The sequence below is a fragment of the Pongo pygmaeus genome, chromosome 5 (assembly GCF_028885625.2).
Source record: "Pongo pygmaeus isolate AG05252 chromosome 5, NHGRI_mPonPyg2-v2.0_pri, whole genome shotgun sequence".
In the NCBI taxonomy this organism is placed as follows: Eukaryota; Metazoa; Chordata; class Mammalia; order Primates; family Hominidae; genus Pongo; species Pongo pygmaeus.
In genome coordinates this window covers 33,933,329-33,955,839 of record NC_072378.2, presented here as the reverse complement: position 1 = coordinate 33,955,839, position 22,511 = coordinate 33,933,329, and the positions used below count along the sequence as shown (strand labels likewise).

Genomic DNA, 22,511 nt, shown 5'->3' with positions numbered 1-22,511 from the left:
TCCTTCCTGCTGGCATTGCTTGCTTCCTTCTCTGCACTCTCCAAACTATACTACAGCAACATCATCATCATCTGGTTCTTAACTGCGCGGGTCTGTTCCGGCCCTCCCACCACTGACTGAGTTTCTGGAGGCCAGGGAGCTGCCTTCAGCACAGGAGGCCCCGCACTCCGCCGCCGGTCGACCCCTGAGGGCGAGGCCAGAAGGAAGGAAATGTGGCACGGTTCGGCAGTTTTCAGATGCGAGTGCCTGCCCAGGTACGCACGCTGCGCTGGAGCCTGGGGTGGCCGGGCAGTCGCGGCCGAGACGTGTTTGCTGCACTTCGGTGCACACAGGCACTGCGGTGCAAACCTCTTGGTTCCACCCTCCCCCCGCAGGCACCCACGCGTGACCTCGGCCGCCCACAGGCCTTCGACTCTTCCCAGACTCCAGGTCCCAAGCCGCCCCGCTCCCCCCTGAGGATGATGGAGACAAAGTCCCCCACAAGCCCCTCATGTAGGGCAAGGGGGAGGGTACCACCTGGGGCGGGGCCTGGCTCCCCACTGAGCAGAGGTGCTGGCCAAGGCGCTCCCCCTAGTGGTAAGGACCCTCTTGGTTCCCCCTCATACCCTCTGCAGTAAGTCACAGCCAGACGACCCCGCCCCACGTCTGCGGCAGCCTCGGAACCTGCCTCCCTGTTTCAGGCCCCGCCCCCTACAGCTTTCCCTCCTCGGCAGCCCAAACCACATCACATCACTCCACACTGGATCCGAGAAACCCAAGCCTGGTGCGGTGGCGCGCGCCTGCGGTCCTCGCTGAGGCGGGAGGCTCGCCTGAGCCCAGGAGTGGAGGTTGCAGTGAGCTGTCATCGCGCCACTGCACTCCAGCCCGAGCGACAGAGAAAAAAAGAGAAGGAAACTAACCCCCAAACCCCTGATCAGCAAAGCACATCTCCACATTTCCTTTCTGACCTCACCTCCTGTCCCACCCCCTCCCACGTATGCCTTTTCAGCTCTAGGGATCCCTTTCATCAAACCCACCAGGCCTGCTCCTGCCTCAGGGCGACGCGCTCGCTGTGCCCATGGCTGCCCTTCCCCCAGATGGCTCCCTCCCTGGCTTCCGGCACACGACCTCCTCAGCAAGGCCTCCCCATCCCTCTGTGATATGCCCCCAACTATCCAGTCTCAGCTTTCTTCATAGCACCTCTCAGCCTGGCGTATCTGTTGTTTATCTCACTAGCAATAATGTAAGCCCCCCAAAGTGGAGGTTGTGTATCTCTTGCTCACTGCTCTATTCCCCAGTGCCTAGAACAGGACTAGGATGTAGTAGATGCTTCATAAAAATGGTTCCATGGATTCTTATTTTTTAGACAGAGTTTCACTCTTGTCGCCCAGGTTGGAGTGCAATGGCGCGATCTCAGCTCACTGCAACCTCCACCTCCCAGGTTCAAGTGATTCTCCTGCCTCAGCCTCCCGAGTAGCTGGGATTACAGGCGCCTGCCACCATGCCCAGTTAATTTATTTTTAGTAGAGGTTTAGTAGAGATGAGGTTTAGTAGAGATGAGGTTTAGTAGAGATGAGGTTTCCTAATTTCGACCAGGTGGGTCTCGAACTCCTGACCTCAGGTGATCCACCTGCCATGGCCCCCAAAGTGCTGGGATTGCAGGCGCGAGCCACTGTGCCCGGCCCCACAGATTCTTTGAGAATCTTCTATGAGCAAAGCAGCTCTTCATTCAGCTCACATGAGAAGCCTATGATTCACCGATTGCACAGATGTGGAGACTGAGATTCAGAGAGATATGAGACTTGTCTGCCATCATATGAGCTTACTGCAGTGGGAGCCAGGTTTCAACCCAGCTGAGTCTCTCCCCTCTGCCTCTCTGCTTTCCAGCTCATCTCCCAGTTGAGAAGCGGAGCAAAATCTCCAGTTTTGCCCTCCCTTCACCCTAGTGTAGGCGAGGCTGACCCCTAGTGACCGCAGACAGAGCCTGAGGCACCATCTCCCTGGGAGGTCTTGGCCAGGGGGCCACAGGAGGGGGATCATACAGTCTCCTGAGGTGGACAGGCCTACCTTTGGCCCTGCCCACATTTTCCTGGGACCACCCACCCTGACCCCCAGTTCCTAAATGACCCAACCCACTGCCTTCCTTTCAGCCACCACTGAGTCCCTAAACTCTCTCAGAATGGACCTGAGTGCCTCTTTGCTTTTGCCGTCATCCCACTTGAGATATAGTGAGAGAGACAGAGACACTGGGAGACATGGGGAGACAGGGACAGAGACAGAAACACACACACAGAGACACACTTATATACCAACAGAGAGAGACCAGGAGAGTGACAGACTTGGCAAGTCCCTTCGCAATGCTCCAAACCTCATGGACCCAATCAGGGCCACTGCCAGCCCATTGTCCCTTTTGAGCAAGTTAGGAAAGGCACCCTCCGGGGGGATGCTACCCCTCCCAGGGCCTGGTGAGTGAGTGTGATGGGCTGGGCTTCAGTCCCGCTGGCCCTTCGGCCAAGTGAGTGTGCTGGTGCAGGAGGGTCCGTGGAAGCCGTCCCCAGATGTCTCCATGCAAGGGGGAGAAGGCAATGCTGCAATGCTCCCCAGTCCTCAGGCCCACCCCACAGGCCTGCCCTTGCAGTGTTCTCTGAGGCCCTTCAGGATCCCCAGTCCTCAGCCCCGCCCCGCAGGCCTGCGCCTGCAGTGTTCTCTGAGGCCTTTCAGGAACGCTTGGGCTCTCACCACGGGGCTTTCCCCGACAGCAGGTCCTTGGGTCACCTCTGCCTTCACCACCCAGAAATGTCAAGCCAAGCCCTTCCACAGAAACCAGCCCAGGACGCTGTGTGTCTGGGAAGACGCCCTCAGGCCTGCTCCAGCACACAGACCCCCTCCTGCTCCAGGGACAGCGCCAGCACACCACACTTCCCAGCCTCACAGAGCCCCGCAGTTCAGAGGAATCCCAAGAGTGGACGAGAAGGTGCCATGGGCCTCACTGGACAGACAGGGAAAATGAGGAACAGAGAGGAAGGGTGACCAGCCCAGGGTCCCACACCCCGAACCAAGGTTTCTGCCCCCCTCGCCTGTGCCCCCTCATCCAGGTGCTCCCAGGGAAGCCCTGCAAGGCCCCACCCTTCCCAACAGAGAACACTCTGGGAGGAAATGATTAACAGGGCAATTAGGGCACAGGTGAGTCATCTGGTCACAAGGCCGCCTCCTGGCTGACTCAGGGGGGCAGTCCAGATGGGCCCTTCCACCCGGCCCCAGCTCAGGGTCTGAGTCAAGGACTCCATGGGCTCTGGCCAGGAAGTCCAGGAGAAAGCCCTCAGCCTCTCCAGGCTCCACCCACACCCTGCAGGCTGGGGGACAGAGGCAGGGTCTCCCACCTTCACTGGGCTGGCCTGGGCCAGGGCAGGGGACCAGGCTGCTACAGTTTCTGTCTCCCCATGCCAAGTCTGTGGCCACAGGGCCGGCCATCCAACCAACAGCTGTTGTTAACAATCACAGCAATTACTAAGAATAGCCATCATGTTCTGATATTGAACTTCAGCTCTGCAACAGGCCTTGGGCTAGACACAGTGGGGACCCATGGGGACCATCAGACAAGCGTCCATGGATAGCAGTCATGTTGAAAAGAGCTGGGGACAGTGAGCTCTTTTTCTCATACATCTGCTGAAGGGTTTCAGAGCCTGGACCCAGGCAGAAAGAAAGGAAGGAACGGGGGACCCCACAGGGAAGCCAGCAGGACCTTCTGGTGAACAGCACCTCCTGGTGTCCAAACTAGGCCTGGCCCTGCTGCCCATCTCATCTCTGGGAAGTCAGGTGTGTCAGTCTCCTTCCCTCCCAGTAAGGCCCATCATTATGCACTCCATCCCAAGCCCACCCTTACTTTTGAGAGTAGGCAACACTGGACACCAGGGACCCCTGGCCTACCCAGGCCCGCCCTCCCGAGGCAGATCCCCTGTCCCAGGGCCTCTTTCCTGGCTTTGTCCTTGGGCTGGCTGGGCAGGAACTTCCTGCTGGAGAATTCCCGGATCCTCCCTAGGAGGCTGCAGCACGGCCTGGGAACTTGGGGAAGCAGGGAAGTCAGGGACACCCTTCCTAACAGGGGCAGGGCTTGTGGGCAGCAGGGTCCCCTGGCACTCTGGGCCCTGGGTCCTTCCCCAGCCCCAGGTCAGGCCAACCAGACCTCCTGCCCTCTCTGCACAGATGCCCTGCTGCGACCCCTTCACTCTGCAGCAGGGCAGCCCTAGCAGCCCCATGGGCACAGACTGGGGACTAGATCAAGACCTCAGATAGACTGGGCTTGCTCCAGGGTTGAAGATTGGGGGGCGGGGTCCAAAGACAGCCAACAATGAGGCCAAAGTCAAGCAGATTTTTATTAATAACATCACAGGTCCGAGTTGGCTGGGTGGGATAGAATTTGGGGCAGGCCCATCCTACAGACACATGGACACTGTGTCTCAAGACCCGCTGGCCACAGGGGCTCCTTAGATGTACCCTAAGAAGAGACATACCGCATGTACTAGCTCCGGGGATCTGGGCAGGGCAGACTCGGGGCCAGCACCAGCTTCACTCCGGAGGCCAGTTTCCCATCTCATCCTTCTCAAGAAGCAGGCACTGGGGGACAGAAATGGGTGAAGGAAGATGCCTCAGTCTTCTCTGCACCTCATAACCTTCCCCCTGTCCCCCAGAGACAAGCACCCGAGGACACCTTTCCCCCACCTCCCCTCGGCTGGCACATCTCCACCAACCCTGAGCCACCTCCCTGCCACAAAATGGAGAATCCCTTCTCCCTCCAACTTGGGGGGTTCCTTGGAAGCCCCAGGAGTCAGCACCGCAGCCAGTCCCTCCCCTCCCTCACTTCTGGACACCACCCCAAGGGAGGTCTGTGCCCTCCCCTCAAGCCCAAGGTGGCGCTGCTGCTTCCTCCGTGCCCCTCCCTAGGTTCCCAGCATTCCCCAAAGGCTGGGGGGCAGCCTCCTTCCCCTTCAGCGCAGTGTCCCTGAGGGCAGTAAGGGGAGATGGGAATGGTGATGAGGACAGGACCTTTGAAACGTTGTGCACATGTACCCTAGAACTTAAAGTATAATCATGAGAAAAAAAAAGAAGGTAATGAACCTAAATAATAACAAAGGTAATAGTAATAAGAAAATAAACCTAAGATAATAGAAAAAAAAAAACACCCACTGGGGAAAAGTGAGGGGCTCTGCCAGGTGCTGACAACAGGTGGCTGTGGATGAGGTAACACAGGGGCTTCCTGTCACATGGGCATGCATGCAGGCTTGGGGCAATTAGAAGGATGCCCCTCAGTGCCCAGCAGGCATATTTTTCCTTTTGTTTGAGACAGGGTCTCACTCTGTTGCCCAGGCTGGAGTGCAGTGGCACTCTCATAGCTCACTGCAGCCTCAACTGCCGGGGCTCAAGTGATCCTCCCACCTCAGTCTCCCAAGTAGCTGGGACCACACGTTCACGCCACCATGCCTGGTTAATTTTTGTATTTTTTTAGAGACAAGGTTTCACCATGTTGCCCAGGCTTTTCTCAAACTCCTGAGCTCGAGCAATCCGCCCACCTCAACCTCCCAAAGTGCTGGGATTATAGGCGTGAGCCACTGCACCCAGCCCCAGGTGGCAAGTCTTTCTGATAGGCACTACTCCAAAGTGAATCGCACTGTGCTAAGCCCCCGCAAGGGAGTGCCTTTGCAGCTTACAGCTGCACACTCATCATCTCAGGAGGTCCTTGCAACAGTCCCCTTTCACCGGTAAAGAAACTGAGGCCTCTACTCAACATCACAGAGCAAGCTAATGCCAGACTAAAACCTCTGGCCTCCAAACCCCATGCCCTTTCCTTTTGTAAGCTACACAGACTGTCAGGGCAAATGTCCACCGAATAAAAGAACGAGAAGATGAATGGATGGAAATTAACCAAAAAGGTCATCAACACATTTTCAACAGATCCATCAACATGAACTCAGAGAAGCTGAGACAGGCCTAACCTTTAAAGGCTGATGTCAAGGAAGGGGAGCAGCAGGATGGTACTCGGTCTGACCCAGTGGGGTCGCTCCCCTGAGCCTATTTGTGTTTGGAGTGGACGCAAATGGGAGAGAGATTAGAAAAACATAGCATCATGTGAATTACAGATGCACAGGAAAGCCTTACAGCTTGTCTAGACAAATTCACTCATGTTACAGATGAGGAAACTGAGGCTCAGAAAGAGGAAGGGACTTGACCAAGGCCACACAGCAAATGAATAGCAAAGTTGAGACAAAAAAATGGACATTGTGACTCTGAGTCAAGTGAGAAACAGAGAGACTGATGGAGAAGAGTGTGTGTGTGTGTTTATGTGCATGCAGTGTGCACTCACTCACGGGGCCAGGGTCCTGAATTCAGAAATACTAACACCAAGAAGGCATTATGCCTACCCTACCCAGGCAGTGGGGGCTGGAACCAGGGCCCAGGGCCTGGAGGGGATGGTAAGCCTCCAGCCCCACCTTCTCCAGGAAGGGGCTGGTGGTCTGGCACGGGCCAAGCGTACCTGGCCATCCACAATGCTCGCCTCCACTAGGGTGATCTCTGGCAGGGTAAGCAGCTCTCGGCCCTCTTGGCTGCCTAGCTTCCAGAGGTGGGACTCTTGCTGCATTCCCAGAAGCTTCTTCAACTCCAACTCCAGGAAACCTGAGAGCCAGAGAGATGGCAGGGGACAGGGAGATGGCAGGGGACAGGGAGATGGCAGGGGACAGGCAGGAGTAGGGTGGAGCAGCCTGCTGGGAACCCAAGGACCTGGAGGTGCAACCGCTCCCTGAGCCTCATCCCAGCTCTGTGTGGTTCCTGCTCATCCTCAGCCACAGCCCTTTCTTCTTCCAGGACGTGGAGCCAGCCAGGCACCACCCTTCTTCACCCTGCCTTCCCCAGGAAGCTCACTCTTTGAGGGCCTTCTCTGGCAGTGGCAGCATGAGAGCCTGCGTCTTCACCCTCTGGGGACAGCATGCAAGGGGCAAGTATTTGCCCCCACCACCAACCAACTCAAGAGCCTGGATCTGGAACCCAAACTGCCTGCACTCAAGTCCCAGCTCTGCCCATCACTAGCTGTGTGACATTGGGCAAGTTCTCACTGTGAACTGGAGATGGCAATAGGACCTACCTCAGAGTTGTAAAATGCAGGATTTTATGAAAAGTGCTTAAAGAGGGTCTGCCCCATTAATGGCTATGTAAATGTGAACCACGATTTTCATCATATTATGTATGCTATCACCACTAACCCAACTGCTGTCCATATCTGGGCTGCCCGGGGCTCTACTGGGAGAGAGGACCCTCTGGGGCTCTGTCACAGCAGTGCATGATGGGAAAACCAGGGATGGAGGCAGCCACTGAAGGCGTTAGAAGCCTCTGGGCTGGGGAAAGGGTGGTGCTTGAGTAGTACCACCCCCGCAGTCACCACCTCCCAAACCCAGAGGAAGACCCCAGTTATACCTAGTGCGGCCTCCAGCCCAGCCACACGCTGCTCCCCGGTCTCGGGTGGTCATCTTAGGTCCTCTGGTACCATCTGGTGGTACCTGCTGGTATCGCACCCGTGAGCCGCCGGTCAAAGCGAGGCTTCCTGGGCCTGGGGGCATGTGGGAGGGGAAGGGTGGAAACCCTTACCCACTGTGTCTGTGGATCTGAAAGCGTTGTTCAGTGGCGACTGGAGGGCAACAATGCCTGGGACACAGAACTTGAATGAGCTGTCCTCTTCCTTCAGTTTCTCTTCCTCACTTTTCTCCTCACTGGGCAAGCCTTGGAGAGGAGTCCAGCCAGTCTCTGAGCAGGTGAGGAGGCCCAGGACCCCAGGCCTGCAGGAAGCAGGAGGGAACATGTCCCAAAAGGTTAAGAAAGGGGATTGCTCCTTCCAGGCCCAGACCACATATTCTGGGGCCCAGCCTGATGTGGGAAAGGCCCCAACCCACGCCTCATGCCCCCATCACCCACAGACCTTGGTCATGGCCGAATTTTGAAGCTCCTTGTCCAAACCGTGGAAGTGGTTCCAGGGAGTTGCCTCCACCCTGGAAGAGGCCAACATGCAGTCTCCTGTGAATGGGGTGGTGGTCACTGACAGCCTGGCAGCAAGTGGGGTGGTCCAGGTCTTGGAGGGCAAGCACACAGGGGGCTGAGTTGTGGGTGGGGTTGCCCTGTTTTCTTTAGCAAATGCCTACTGTGTGCCACCCACCATTCTGGGCATTTTACAAAGAGTATCTCAGTTCATCCTTGCAACTTCCTTCAAGGATAGCTACTATTATATTCCCACTTTAAAGACGAGGAAACAGACGCAGAGAGGTTGAGCAAGCTGCCACCCATCGCACGGCTCAGCATGTTAGAACTGGCATTTGAACCCAGGCAGTCCAACTCCAGCAGTGCCTCAAAATGTGTCCAGTGTCCTGCCAGGCCCCGCACCCCTAAGAAGTTCTACAAGAAGAGGGTCCGTTTCTGGCGCTTCCCCTATGCCTATGGCCTCCACACTCACCTTCAAACAGACACGCCTTCTCCCTGGTGGAGGCCTCAGGGCTGACCTCACGGGGCCCTGTGGCTCTCTGCAGGTATTCTTCCTTCAACTGCAGGATCTGGATAAAGTGGCTGCTAATCCCAAAGCACAGTCAGGTGAGGGAGGCAGGTGTGGCTCAGAGATGTGGCAGAGACCCCCTAAACCTCCCCCAAGGCTCACCCACAGGTCTGCTGGCCCTCTGCAGCCTTCCTCTCCCATCAGCCCCCTGCTCTGCATCTGGGGTCCTCATTATAGAAGGGGATTATTGCTCTCAAAAGTAGGGTGATGAGGGGGTGGGGAACAGAGTGAGAGGGGGTCCCTGTCCTCACAGGGGATGGCTGCCAGGCCTGTAGAAGGAGCTGGGAGCAACAGGACCCCCCGTTCCCCCGGCCCTGGCACATTCCCTTTCTACTCTCTAGCCCGTCCTCTTTCATATCTGGTATCCCCCATCCACAACCCCTCAAAAAGGAGACCCCATCTTTGCCTCCTCCCCAACCCAAACCCCCATCTCCAGCCTCCTCCCCACCAGATGCTTCTGTCCGTTGGCCCCACCCACATCTCCCTGTCCTTTCCCACCAGGTGCCCTGTCCCAGACCTTTACCCATCCAAGGCCTCCTTCCCCAGACCCTCCCCAGCATGGGTCCCCCATCTCAGGCCCATGCCCTTCCCCCATCTCATGTCCAGGCCTCTTCTTAGTACCTCTGTCCCAGGCCTTGCCCACCTGGGCACCCCCCAATTCCAGCCCCTCACCTGTCTGAGGCCCCTGTTTTCCTGGAGGCGTCCCCTGCTGGCTCCTTCCCCTCCTTCTCAGGCAGGTTGCCCGACACCTCCTGGCTTGCTATGGGCAGAACTGACTTCACCTCTCCACCCCGGGCCTTCTTGCTCTTGCAGGTATAGGTCACCATATCCCCCATGCCCAGCTTTAAGGGAGGCTGCCGTGACAGTTTTGAGAAGCCCCCGGGTACAGCTACAGAGAAGGGGTGGGGCGGCAAGGCAGATGGTCCTGGCTTCCTCCTCCCCACACGTCCCTCTCGGCTCATCATCAGGGAAATGGCACCCTGGTTGCGGAACATGGAGGAGCAGCCCAAAATTCGTGATCGGGGCTTCGGAGCTGGGGCCTCCATCCTGAGAAGGTCCCAAACTCAGATCCTGTAGCAGCCACCCCAGGACCAACTGCTTAAGAACAGGAGGAGTTTTCAAATTAAAACCTCCAGTTGGAAACTTCCCGGAATTCTGGGAGGCAAAGATTGGGGAGGACGGGGGGTTGGGGGAGATTAGTTGGAGGTAGAGGGGCCAGGGGTTTGATGAAGCAGGGAAGGAGGTGTGGGGGGCAGGCAGGGGGTTTGGGGGAAAGGGGGTAGAGACTTGGAGGAGAAGATGTGACAGCCCCAGGAAGCTTGGCAGGGAACAAACAGGGAGAGGCAGGGAGGGAACTGAACCCTGAGCGCAGGGGCTATTGAGGACTGCACAGGCCTCTGTCCTTCCTGGGTTTGTTCTGTCCTCAAGAACACTCCCAGCAGCCAGGCAGTATCTGTCTTCCCTCTTAGCATCCAGGTTTTATGTGTCCAGGTGGTAGCACAGACACCATTAAGTCTATTTATTTATTTGTTTTTATTTTTATTTATTTTTTTTTGAGACAGTCTCGCTCTGTCGCCCAGGCTGGATTGCAGTGGGCTATCTCGGCTCACTGCAAGCTCCGACTCCTGGGTTCACGCCATTCTCCTGCCTCAGCCTCCCAAGCAGCTGGGACTATAGGCGCTTGCCACGGCGCCCAGCTAATTTTTTGTATTTTTAGTAGAGACGGGGTTTCACTGTGTTAGCCAGGATGGTCTCGATCTTCTGACCTCGTGATCCACCCGCTTCGGCCTTCCAAAGTGCTGGGATTACAGGCCAGAGCCACCGGGCCCGGCCTTGTTTTTATTTTTAATTTTTAATTTTTTGAGACGGAGTCTAGCTCTGTCACCAGGCAGGAGTGCAGTGGCACAATCTTGGCTCACTGCAACCTCCACCTCCCAGCTTCAAGCGATTCTCCTGCCTCAGCCTCCTGAGTAGCTGGGACTACAGGCACCCGCCACCATGCCCAGCTAATTTTTGTATTTTTAGTAGAGACAGGGTTTCACCATGTTGGCCAGGATGGTCTCGACCTCTTGACCTCGTGATCCACCTACCTCAGCTTCCCCAAGTGCTGGGGTTACAGGCGTGAGCCACCGCGCCCGGCCCTATTTTTATTTTATTTTTTTGAGACGGGGTTTCGCTCTTGTCACCCAGGCTGGAGTGCAGTGGTACAATCTCAGCTCACTACAACCTCCGCCTCCCGGGTTCAAGCAATTCTCCTGCCTCAACCTCCCGAGTAGTTGGGATTATAGGCGCACGCCACCACGACCAGCTTTATTTTATTTATTTATTATTATTATTTTTTTTTTGAGATGGAGTTTCGCTCTTGTTGACCAGGCTGGAGTGCAATGGCGCAATCGCAGCTTACCACAACTCCGCCTCCTGGGTTCAAGCGATTCTCCTGCCCTCAGCCTCCAGAGTAGCTGGGATTACAGGCATGTGCCACCACGCCTGGCTAATTTTGTATTTTTAATAGGGGTGGAGTTTCTCCACGTTGGTCAGGCTGGTCTCGAACTTCCAACCTCAGGTGATCAGCCAGCCTCGGCCTCCCAAAGTGCTGGGATTACAGGCGTGAGCCACCGTGCCCGACCAATTTTTTTTTTTTTTTTTTTTTGAGACGGAGTCTCATTCTGTCGCCCAGGCTGGAGTGCAGTGGCGCGATCTCGGCTCACTGCAAGCTCCGCCTCCTGGGTTCACGCCATTATCCTGCCTCAGCCTCCCATGTAGCTGGGACTACAGGCGCCCGCCACCATGCCCAGCTAATTTTTTTGTATTTTTAGTAGAGACGGGGTTTCATGGTGTTAGCCAGGATGGTCTCAATCTCCTGACCTCAGGTGATCCACCTGCCTCGGCCTCCCTTTTTTGTATTTTTAAAAGAGACGTGGTTTCGCCATGTTGGGCAAGCTGGTCTTGAACTCCTGACCTCAGGTGATCGGCCTGCCTCAGGCTCCCAAAGTGCTGGGATTACAGGTGTGAGCCACCGTGCCTGGCCTTTTTTTTTTTTTTTTAGAGACACTCTCCCTCTTGCCCTGGTGCGATCATAGCTTACTGCAGCCTCAACCTCCTGGGCTCAAGCAATCCTCCCACTTCAGCCTCCCCAGTAGCTAAGACCACAGGCATACAACACCACGCCTTGCTAATTTTTTTTTTCTTTTCTGTATAAGCAGGGTATTGCTGTTGCCCAGGCTGGCCTGGAACTCCTGCACCTGGCCTCAAGCGATCCTCTTGCCTTGGCCTCCCAAATGGCTGGGATGGGATTCTAGGCGTGACACACCGCAGCTGGCTGTCTTTTTTGTTGTTGTTGAGACAAGGTCTTGCTCTGTTGCCCAGGGCGGAATGCAGTGGTGCAAACATGGCTCACTGCAGCCTCGACTTCCTGTGCTCAGGTGATCCTCCTGCCTCAGCCTCCTAGGTAGCTGGGACCACCAAATGCACAGGTGTGCACTACCATACCCAGCTAATTTTTAAATTTTTTTTTGTAGAGACATGGTCTCACTTTGTTGCCCAGGCTGGTCTTGAACTCCTGGGCTCAAGCAATCCTCCCACCTCAGCCTTCCAAAGTGTTGGGATTACAGGCGTGAGCCACTGTGCCCAGCCTCTATTGAGTTTTAATCTCCGTTTACTTTATTATCACCTTCAGGATTTCAAATATCCAGAGACCACCAAGGTGCATGGTGCATAGGTCTGAATTGCAGGTTGAATCTCAATTTAGTATTAGTATTCCCCAATGCGACTACAGAACTGATTATTACTATTTTTTTTTTTTGAGATGGAGTCTTGCACTGTCACCCGGGCTGGAGTGCAATGGCGCAATCCTGGCTTACTGCAACCTCCATCTCCCAGGTTCAAGGGATTCTCCTGCCTTAGCCTTCCAACTAGCTGGGATTACAGGCGCCCGCCACCACACCCAGCTAATTTTTTGTATTTTTAGTAAAGACGGGGTTTCACCATGTTAGCCAGAATGGTCTCGATCTCTTGACCTCGTGATCTGCCCGCCTCAGCCTCCCAAGGTGCTGGGATTACAGGCGTGAGCCACCGCGCCCGGCCCAGAACTGATTATTAACCCAGGTCAGTGACCTTGAGAAAGCACTTTAAACCAGCTGAGCCTCTGTTCATCTGAATGGGTATTGTCAACAGCGCTCACTTACAAGAGTTGTTGAGAAGATCCAATGAGACAATAGTTGCTAAAGTGCCAGGCAAGCAGCAGTGCTTAAGAAACTTCTCACCCTGGGTTTTTTATTGGTATTGTCTGATGTAGAGGTGGGAGAGAAGATCAAAGACAAGGATTGAGAATCAGGGATGGGAAAAGCAGTGGGCCACTAACAGCCGCTCTGCCTGGCTGGGAGGTGGGGTGGGGAAAGTGGGCGGGAGCTGCTCCTGGGCCTGGCCCACCCAGATCACCCCTACAGGCTGTCGGCCTGTGCGTCTGCATCCGGTGGCCATAGAGCAACTTCCTCTAGAGGGAGCTGATTGGAGCCGGGTGCCGCTGGCACCTCTATGATCACTGGAGTCTCGCGGGTCCCTCCGGCTGCACAGGGACAAGCAAAGGCTACATCCAGATGCCGGGAATGCACTGACGCCCGTTCCTGGAAGCTGGGCTCCCACTCAGCCCCTGGGAGCAGCAGCCGCCAACCCCTCGGAACCTCCATCTCCACCCTGCTGAGCCACCCGGGTTGGGCCAGGATCCCGGCAGGTAAGCTGGAAGGGTCCTGTCCCTCCTCCCAGATCTCAGCAGCCCCAGCCCCAAGGTGGGGCAGGGAGCCTGCCGGGAGCCGGGTGGGGAAGGGGAAGCTCAAGGCTTGCCTGGGCAGGTCTGCCGCCCCGGCTGGGGAACTGATCGTGCCATGCCTGCCTCTGGCTGCCCCTCAAGCTTGCCCTCTTGCCCCAGCCCTGGATGCCAGAGAACTGTAAGAACTGGGTCCTTTAACAGTCTTGGAGATGGGAGAGGAGGTCAGAGCCAAGGTCAAGGGCAGAGAGAAATTTCTCAGCGCTTCCTGCTGCCCAACATCCCTAGACTGGGTCCAGGGCCTGGCCAGGCATGTATCCCTGGGGAACATTCATCGGGGCCCAGCAAGCCCAGGAAGTCGGGGGTGGCTCCCCTCACCGGGAATTTAGGCCACTTGGATGGGGAGGCAGAGCTAGGCCTGAGTCAGCATAGGTTGCTGGCCTTGGGGGGTGTTCTGAGGCTCTACCTGCCCCCCTCGGGAGCCTGGGGTGTTGGTAGAGGGAGTTGGGGGTGCAGTCAGCATCCTCCAGCCCTACTGTCCTGGGGGTGCCGGGTCCTGGAGACTGGGGAAGAAGGAAGGCCATCTTATTTAAGGAGCTACGGGGGGTGGGAGGCAAGCAAAGCTCTGTTTTTTTTGTTTTTTGAGACGGAGTCTCGCTCTGTTGCCCAGGTTGGAGTGCAGTGGCGCGACTTCGGCTCACCGCAACCTCCGCCTCCAAGGTTCAAGCGATTCTCCTGCCTCAGCCTCCCAAGTAGCTGGGACTATAGCCGCACACCACCATGCACAGCTAATTTTTGTATTTTTAGTAGAGACGGGGTTTCATTATGTTGGCCAGGCTGGTCTTGAACTCCTGACCTCGTGGGCCACTGTGCCCGGCAGCAAAGTTCTGTTTTAACAAGGCCTTGCCCCTAGAGGTGGAGGAGAGGAGGGTCTGCCTTCGCCCTGTCCCTGTCCAGCAGAGTGAGGAGGAGTGGGGAGCTGGGTGAGGGCACAGGTGGTCCAGCCCTCCTCCACCCCTTCTTGAGAGCTCCTGGGGCACTTTCGAAAACACTCCCAGGCCTAGCGGAAGGAGGGTGGGCGAAGGTCCCCAGGCTCTGGGCGGTGGGGGTGGGGCTGTGTGCTTGGCCCAGGGTGGGGCTGCACACCCCCTCCCTCTGGGATAGGAGGAGGGTGCTCTCCTTCTGAGGGCTGGAGGCTGCCTGGGGAAATGGGGCTCTGGGAGGGGTGCAAACTGAAAGTGAAACAGCTGACATCCAGGAAACACTCGCCCTGATGAGGGGTCACAGCAGGTTGGGGCTGCGGTCAGGACCAGGCAAAGAGGAAAATTGGGGCTGGGGACAGAAGACCATGTGTGTGGTGGGAGAATGAGGCAGGTTATGGGGCTTCGAAGAAGGCCTTGGTCCTGAGGGCTCCCTCCGGTCACTGCAAGGCAGGAGTGGGGAAGGCACAGACAGGAGGCAAATAGGGAAAGTTGCCCTGAGAAAGAACACACTCTGAGGTCCACAAACTGGAAAAGAAACCTTACATGTGTGTTGAGTACATGGACTCACGGAGATTCAGACAAACAACCTGACTTTCCGTGACTAACAACGTGACCTCGGGCACTCAACTCTTTGTGCCTCACTTTTCCTGCCTGTAAAGTGGGTATGATGGCGCTCACCCTGCTGGGTTCATGTGAGTTTCCAGTGTTCAACACCCACAGAGCACTCCTAAGTGGGAGAGTATATCTTAGGCTCTCAGGAAATGTTTGCGGCTAACAGCCCAGAGTTAAAAAACAGGTGTGTTCTGGCCAGCCAGAGGGAAGTAGGGCCTCTGAGGGCGGCCTTCATGGGCCATTGGCTGGGCAGTGGCTCGCTTGCAACAAGCATGTGCTGGGTGGGCTGCAGGAGGCCTCAGGAACGGCTGAAAACCCCCCAGCCTCTTGCCCCAGGAGTGGCATGAACTTGAGAGCCAGCGGGCACTGCTGCAGCCACACCCTCCTCAATGGTGCAGATACTTCAGTCTGCCCTTGGCTGCCTCACCTTCTTACCCTATCTCTCTCGAAGGGTCACCAGTGAAGTGTTCAGTAAGTTGTTTCCTCCCAGCAGACTTCACTGGGACCCATGCTGGAGTAAGAATAAAAAGTCCCAGAGGAGGCCAGGCACGGTGGCACACGCCTGTAATCCCAGCACTGTGGATGGCCGAGGCAGACTCACGAAGTCAGGAGTTTGAGACCACCCTGGCCAAAGTCCCAGAGGACTAAGGGCCTTTCTGGGAATGGGGGATCCTCCCTCCTATGTGGACATGGCAACCTGTATGGGGTCCCCAGTCACAGGTCTGTGCTCACCCCCATCTCTGCTTTTTCTCGCCCATCCCCGCAGGCTGATCCCGTCCTCCACTGAGACCTGAAAAATGGCTTCGGGGCAAGGCCCAGGTCCTCCCAGGCAGGAGTGCGGAGAGCCTGCCCTGCCCTCTGCTTCTGGTAAGGGTCTTCCTGCCCCCTCGCCCATCCCATAACCATGAGTGCTGTCGTGAGGATGGAAGCAGCAGGACTCAGGCAGGCTCCTTCGCCTCGGTTCACCCACTGTGGGTGGGGAAGAGTATTCCCCACCCACGGGCTCAGAGGCTGGAGCTGCTGTCAAGGTTAAGCCCGGGAGGGGGAGGAGTCTGGACTGGGGAGGACCTGGAGGTTGGGAGACGCCAGGAAGTGAGTGTAAGGTGGGCACAGTGCCACCGGGGCAGAGGGCGGGGTCACGGGCGAGGGAGGCAGGAAGTAGAGTGGGGCCTGACTGCTGTATCCCTCCAGCGGGAGAAATAAGGAAGTAAGCTGGCCAATCACCCAGTCAGGTCTGCTCAACAGGGAACGCAATTATTGTGACTTGGGGAGGAAGTAAGATGGCTGCCCTCCTTCCCTCTTCCCAGGAGACAGCCAGGGAAGCTCCAGCTCACACCTCACGGCAGGCTGTTCCCTGGACTTGGGAATCAGGTCCCAGGTCTGTCACTATCTCCCTGTGTGACTTTTCTGGGCCGCGGCTACAATTTCAGATTTTGTTTCCCACATTTCCCTGCACGCAAAGTGCTGCGGAGCTGAGATGTACTAACGTAGATTCAGGACCCCAAATGCCCGGGACTGTCCCGGCTCCCCGGCTTGTTCTGGCTGTATGACCTTGTACACATTACTTAGACACCCTGTGCCATTTTCCCCCTGCCAGCTGGGGATTGCCTTCTCCCAGGGCTACTGTGAGGACTCAATGCAAGTGCCGGAACAACTCTCCACACAGCATAAGCTCTAGGGGCGGCTAAGGCGCTGAAGTAGGGATATTTCTTTTCTTGTTTGTTTTTTGTTTGTTTGTTTGTTTGTTTGAGATGGAGTCTCGCTTTGTTGCCCAGGCTGGAGTGCAGTGGCGTGATCTAGGCTCACTACAAGCTCCACCTCCTGGGTTCACGCCATTCTCCTGCCTCAGCCTCCGGAGTAGCTGGGACTACAGGCACCCGCCACCACGCCTGGCTAATTTTTTGTATTTTGTTTAGTAGAGACGGGGTTTCACCATGTTAGCCAGGATGGTCTCGATCTCCTGACCTCGTGATCCGCCCGCCTTGGCCTCCCAAAGTGCTGGGATTACAGGCATGAGCCACCGCGCCCGGCCATTTTTTTTTTTTTGAGACAGAGTTTCGCTCTTTTTGCCTAGGCTGGAGTGCAGTGGCGCAATCTCGGCTCACCGCAACCTCTGCCTCCCGGGGTCAAGTAATTCTCCTGCCTCAGCCTCTTGAGTAGCTGGGATTACAGGCATGTGCCACCACGCCCGGCTAATTTTGTATTTTTAGTAGAGACAGGGTTTCTCCATGTTGGTCAGGCTGGTCTTGAACTCCCGACCTCAGGTGATCTGCCCACCTCGGCCTCCCAAAGTGCTGGGATTATAGGCGTGAGCCACTGCGCCTGGCTGGGATATTTCTTTCCATGGGTGACGACGGCTATGGCCTTAGGAAGAGTGAACCCCCTATAAGGCATGGAGCTGCCAGGGTTCGGCCCTCTCTCCCTGACTCCCAGCTTTGATCCTCAGAGGAGCAGGTAGCCCGGGACACAGAGGAGGTTTTCCGCAGCTACGTTTTTTACCGCCATCAGCAGGAACAGGAGGCTGAAGGGGCGGCTGCCCCTGCCGACCCAGAGATGGTCACCTTACCTCTGCAACCTAGCAGGTGAGCTACAACCGCTGGGCCCACAAGGACATCTTCAGGGAGGCAGTAGCTCACATGGGTCTCTGTGCAGGTCCTGGGAGCTGGGGAGGCCTGGGGGGTCTTGCCCTCCTCTCATGGTTGCCCCTCTTTTATGTTGGGCTCCCACCCCCATCCAGGACCTTGTATCCTTTTTAGCCCATGCCTGCCCCTTGTCCCGGAGCCCAGTGCTCATGTCTTAGAACACTGTCGGAGACCTCCAAGAAGGGGTGCACAGGGCCATGGACAGCTCAGGCAGAATCCCTCTGCCATGAGCCAGGGCCTGGCCCCGACTGCCTGGTTACCGGCTCACCTGCGTGCCTCCTGCTCCTACAGCACCATGGGGCAGGTGGGACGGCAGCTCGCCATCATCGGGGACGACATCAACCGACGCTATGACTCAGAGTTCCAGACCATGTTACAGCACCTGCAGCCCACGGCAGAGAATGCCTATGAGTACTTCACCAAGATTGCCTCCAGGTACCCCAGCCACCTCCCTGCCAGCTCCAGTCACTCCCCTGTCGTGTCACGACCACACCATACCCTGCCTGCATGATGCACTCCCGGCATGGGGAGACGCCTTCTGTCAGTGTCCAATGTCTGCTGTGAACTCACATGTGGTCTCGGCCCCCTATTTTTCTCTTTTGGGGTCCCAGACTTGTATTTTGGGCATTAGCTCACAGCTCTTTTGAGCTCTGACTCCAAGGTCTTGACTGGTTAGATCAGGACTCTAGAGGGGGCCTGAGGTGGGGACGTCCCCCACAGCTCCCCAGCCCAGCTGGGACACAGCTGTCCTTCATGGTTCCAATTTGAAACCACATATCACACTGAAGATGGTGAGAGTGCTAACCTCTGCCAGGTCCTAGAAATGGCTCCTAGTTGCTATAATCTGGCATCCAAGTGGTTAAAGACACCAAATATTTGGGTGCAAATCCAAGCTTTGCCACTTATTGCCTTCGTGAAGCTTCCTAGCCATTAGTCTCCTGGTTTGTAAAATAGGGAAAATATGCTTAGATCAGTGTCCACCTTACAAAGTGTTAGCCATTGCTACCACCAGAGTTAGGGAGGTCAGTGTCGGAGTAGATTTGAAGCTGGAGGTGAAGGTAGGAGTAAGTGATAGATTTTAGAATTAGTGCTCAGAGCTGAAATATCCAGTCCGTGAACTTAGAGGCCAGCCTTCATACCACTGTGATGACAGGAACTACCCTAATCTTTTCTGTCCTTTTCTCTCTGCTGTCCTTCGGGCTGCCAGGCCAGCAGCAACACCCACAGGTAATCTCCTCGCTGCTTCCATCCACTTGCTCTGCCGTCTGCCCTCTCTGTGCCCCCTTGCACCTGAGTGTACACCCCAGCAGTGGCATCCAGCTCATCTGCCCTTGAGCTTTCTCCTTTCGCAGAGACCCAGGTTGTTCCCAAATACAGGCCAGGTTGGGGCAGCCTCTGCGGCCTTAATTCACAGCTAAGCTATTTAGCTTCCAGCTGGGAGAGGGGTGGGAGAGGCCAGGCAGGCTGAAGGGCTTCCTGGGGGCTCTCCACCAACGGTATGGGATGTTCTGCCCACAGCCTGTTTGAGAGTGGCATCAACTGGGGCCGTGTGGTGGCTCTTCTGGGCTTCGGCTACCGTCTGGCCCTACACGTCTACCAGCGCGGCCTGACTGGCTTCCTGGGCCAGGTGACGCGCTTCGTGGTCGACTTCATGCTGCATCACTGCATTGCCCGGTGGATTGCACAGAGGGGTGGCTGGGTGAGTATCCAAGGATTGCAATGTCCTCCCTGCTGTTGGGGCTGCCCCTCTCCCAGGCCCCACCCCTTCCTCGGGTTCCTACATCTTCTGCCAGCCTCTCTGTGACCACCTTGTTTCTCCCGGCAGGTGGCAGCCCTGAACTTGGGCAATGGTCCCATCCTGAACGTGCTGGTGGTTCTGGGTGTGGTTCTGTTGGGCCAGTTTGTGGTACGAAGATTCTTCAAATCATGACTCCCAAGGGTGCCCTTTGGGGTCCCAGTTCAGACCCCTGCCTGGACTTAAGCGAAGTCTTTGCCTTCTCTGCTCCCTTGCAGGGGTCCCCCCTCAAGAGTACAGAAGCTTTAGCAAGTGTGCACTCCAGCTTCGGAGGGCCCCTGCGTGGGGGCCAGTCAGGCTGCAGAGGCACCTCAACATTGCATGGTGCTAGTGGGCCCTCTCTCTGGGCCCAGGGGCTGTGGCCATCTCCTCCCTCGGCTCTCTGGGACCTCCTTAGCCCTGTCTGATAGGCGCTGGGGAGACTGATAACTTGGGGAGGCAAGAGACTGGGAGCCACTTCTCCCCAGAAAGTGTTTAACGGTTTTAGCTTTTTATAATACCCTTGGGAGAGCCCATTCCCACCATTCTACCTGAGGCCAGGACGTCTGGGGTGTGGGGGTTGATGGGTCTATGTTCCCCAGGATTCAGCTATTCTGGAAGATCAGCACCCTAAGAGATGGGACTAGGACCTGAGCCTGGTCCTGGCCCTCCCTAAGCATCATGTGTCCCAGGAGCAGGACCTACTAGGAGAGGGGGGCCAGGGTCCTGCTCAACTCTCCCCCTGCTCCCATTCCTCCCTCCGGCCATACTGCCTTTGCAGTTGGACTCTCAGGGATTCTGGGCTTGGGGTGTGGGGTGGGGTGGAGTCGCAGACAAGAGCTGTCTGAACTCATGTGTCAGAAGCCTCCAAGCCTGCCTCCCAAGGTCCTCTCAGTTCTCTCCCTTCCTCTCTCCTTATAGACACCTACTCCCAACCCATTCACTACAGGTGAAGGCTCTCACCCCCATCCCTGGGGGCCTTGGGTGAGTGGCCTGCTAAGGCCCTTCCTTGCCCAGACTACAGGGCTTAGGACTTGGTTTGTTATGTCAGGGAAAAGGAGTAGGGAGCTCATCTGGAGGGTTCTAAGTGGGAGAAGGACTATCAACACCACTAGGAATCCCGGAGGTGGGATCCTTCCTCATGGCTCTGGCACAGTGTAATCCAGGGGTGTAGATGCGGGAACTGTGAATACTTGAACTCTGTCCCCCCACCCTCCATGCTCTTCACCTGTCTAGGTCTCCTCAGGGTGGGGTGAGAGTGCCTTCTCTATTGGGCACAGCCTAGGGTCTTGGGGGTGAGGGGGGAGAAGTTCTTGATTCAGCCAAATGCAGGGAGGGGAGGCAGACGGAGCCCATAGGCCACCCCCTATCCTCTTGAGTGTTTGGAAATAAACTGTGCAATCCCCTCACCCTGACTTAGTCGTTTTTGTATTCTCTGCTACCCCTCTTTCCATCAGGCCAGACTGTGGGAACCTGGGCATGCCTGGCATGCATCTGGCTTATTACTGAATAAAACCTCGCACTAGGCCTCCAGAATCCCATAGAGGTCTGAGTATGGTTCTGAAACCCCCACCCCGATGGAAGGCCTTCGCCCCTCCCCATGAACTTCTCTCATCTCTTTGGGTTTCATGCAGTTTCCCACCCTTTAGGAAGTCTGGGAGGTCCTTTAGCTACAGAGCTGGTGGAGCAGCTGCACATATCTGAGGACCCCCACAGGCCACCTCTGACCTGGGCTGAATTCTTCTCCCACCCTGGGGCTACCACCCACGCTGGTCCAAAAGGCCCTTCTCCCCCACATTTAGCTCTGCCTGGGACACAATGTCCCAGCTCCCCCTTCCTGATGTCTCCACAGTCAGCACACACACAGGGCTTTCATTCTAGTTTTATGCTGCTTGGGAGTCCCTATGGGTACCCAGCCAGGGGTGATAAAAATAACAAGCATGGGGGCGTTGAAATGTTCCAAAATCTACAGTCTTTCCAGTCCTGGGCACCCTGGTCTGTGTTTCTGACGTCCTTCCAGAACGGTCACATGCAAGTCCAAGAGAACTCGTGAGTTTCACTTTCACCCTCCTGGGGTGGGCTTGCCAAGCCCCTTTTCCCTCCACAAGGTCTTCAGAGTCTAGTACAGACGCGATCTTGGAAAAGGGAAAGGGCGGCGCTGCAGGCAGTGGTGGCTGGAAGGTGGTTGCTACAAGGCACCCCGCAGTGTACAGGAAAAGCTCACAGACAACATTTATAGAACACATACTATGTGCCAGGCTTTATGCTGAGAGTTCATCATCTGCCCAAATAATAGGTAGGAGACGGGGGTGGGGGTACTCAAACTACTATTTACAGATAAGGAAACGGGTGCTTTCTCAGAGTCACCCAAGGAGTGAGGACTTGCCACCAGGAAACTGGCTCGAGTTTTACGTGGAGGCCGGAGGGCAATGTGGGGCTCGTGAGCACAGGTTTAGGGGGCCCAGAGTGCAGGGTGGCCTCCCTCGCCGAGCGATGCCATAGAGGTTAGAGGTGGGCGGCTGCCCGAGTCCAAGATGGCCGCCGCCGCGAGCACGCAAGCGTGCCCTTCCTTGGGCGGGGCCTTCGGGGAGCACCAGCTCCAGCCTCGGCTTTGAACAGCGTGCGGCATTGAGCCGCGAACAGATCGTTGCATCGCTGGAAGAAAGGCGGGTGGGCTGTGGTTAGCCTACTCGTCTAAGGAGCTGCACCGCTAACCGGAAAGGCATGGGTGGGGCAGCCCAAAAAGTTTTGGCCTGCACCGCCCCCCAACGCCCTCTATTCCGCTGCCAGGATGTTCTGAAACCAGGGGGCGAGAAGTTAGGTCGGACACAGTCAGCCAGGGGCTGCGAGGATAACGGGAGTGTAGGGGTTCTGCGGGTATTAGGGAAGAGAAACAAAAAAAAAACTCATTTCTACTCAAATTGTGCGCTGCTTCTGAGATTGTGGCTTGGTTTCCACCAAATACGTCTGGGTTCGTCACAGTCTGTGATGTCACTGAGCTGGGGGCAGCCCGGCCAGGGAAAGGAGCGGTGTGCAGCTGTCACCTGCTTAGTTCTGCAGTTTCAGTATGAATACCCGCCCTTCCTTGCACACAACAGCCTCACATTTTCCCCACCCCCACCCTGCCGTTTTACCTTCACGTATTTATTTTTACCTCCTCTGAAGAGTATAT

At 56.3% G+C, this 22,511-nt stretch overlaps 3 protein-coding genes across 5 annotated transcripts; 2 read left to right on the top strand and 1 right to left on the bottom strand.

The window, feature by feature from the left end:
- The first annotated feature begins 234 nt into the window (after positions 1 to 234).
- On the top strand, positions 235 to 7,231 carry LOC129037907 (putative uncharacterized protein encoded by LINC00336). Its single transcript, XM_054490240.2, has 2 exons — positions 235 to 576; positions 5,483 to 7,231. The coding sequence occupies exons 1-2, from the start codon at positions 237 to 239 to the stop codon at positions 5,737 to 5,739; spliced, it is 597 nt and encodes a 198-aa protein (XP_054346215.2). The 5' UTR covers positions 235 to 236; the 3' UTR covers positions 5,740 to 7,231.
- LOC129037906 (gametogenetin-binding protein 1-like) lies at positions 4,546 to 9,612 on the bottom strand. The gene is made up of 6 exons (XM_054490239.2): positions 9,239 to 9,612; positions 8,471 to 8,583; positions 7,943 to 8,092; positions 7,615 to 7,746; positions 6,530 to 6,648; positions 4,546 to 4,656 (listed from the first exon to the last, which is right to left on the bottom strand). Exons 1-6 carry the CDS (start codon positions 9,610 to 9,612, stop codon positions 4,546 to 4,548), a joined length of 999 nt encoding a protein of 332 aa, XP_054346214.2.
- Positions 9,613 to 12,996: 3,384 nt separating this feature from the next.
- BAK1 (BCL2 antagonist/killer 1) lies at positions 12,997 to 20,748 on the top strand. Of its 3 annotated transcripts, XM_054490237.2 has the most exons (6): positions 12,997 to 13,295; positions 15,690 to 15,790; positions 17,370 to 17,505; positions 17,857 to 18,000; positions 19,084 to 19,264; positions 19,391 to 20,748. In XM_054490237.2, the coding sequence occupies exons 2-6, from the start codon at positions 15,721 to 15,723 to the stop codon at positions 19,493 to 19,495; spliced, it is 636 nt and encodes a 211-aa protein (XP_054346212.1). In that variant the 5' UTR covers positions 12,997 to 13,295; positions 15,690 to 15,720; the 3' UTR covers positions 19,496 to 20,748. The 3 variants fall into 3 exon arrangements, with proteins under 3 accessions (XP_054346212.1, XP_054346213.1, XP_063522192.1); XM_054490238.2 differs by lacking the exon at positions 12,997 to 13,295 and having other exon boundaries at positions 17,432 to 17,505; XM_063666122.1 differs by lacking the exons at positions 12,997 to 13,295; positions 15,690 to 15,790 and adding an exon at positions 15,831 to 16,301 and having other exon boundaries at positions 17,432 to 17,505.
- Positions 20,749 to 22,511: the final 1,763 nt, after the last annotated feature.

Bases quoted from the DNA above. Each gene is read 5' to 3' on its own strand.
- LOC129037907 (XM_054490240.2), top strand. From the start codon at position 237: ATGCGAGTGCCTGCCCAGGTACGCACGCTGCGCTGGAGCCTGGGGTGG. The intron at 577-5,482 runs GTAAGGACCCTC...GTATTTTTTTAG, and splicing joins CCAAGGCGCTCCCCCTAGTG to AGACAAGGTTTCACCATGTT.
- LOC129037906 (XM_054490239.2), bottom strand. From the start codon at position 9,612: ATGGAGGCCCCAGCTCCGAAGCCCCGATCACGAATTTTGGGCTGCTCC. The intron at 8,584-9,238 runs GTGAGGGGCTGG...CTTTGGGATTAG, and splicing joins AAAACAGGGGCCTCAGACAG to CAGCCACTTTATCCAGATCC. The intron at 7,747-7,942 runs GTCTGTGGGTGA...CTCCTCTCCAAG, and splicing joins AAAATTCGGCCATGACCAAG to GCTTGCCCAGTGAGGAGAAA.
- BAK1 (XM_054490237.2), top strand. From the start codon at position 15,721: ATGGCTTCGGGGCAAGGCCCAGGTCCTCCCAGGCAGGAGTGCGGAGAG. The intron at 18,001-19,083 runs GTACCCCAGCCA...TTCTGCCCACAG, and splicing joins TTCACCAAGATTGCCTCCAG to CCTGTTTGAGAGTGGCATCA. The intron at 19,265-19,390 runs GTGAGTATCCAA...TTCTCCCGGCAG, and splicing joins TTGCACAGAGGGGTGGCTGG to GTGGCAGCCCTGAACTTGGG.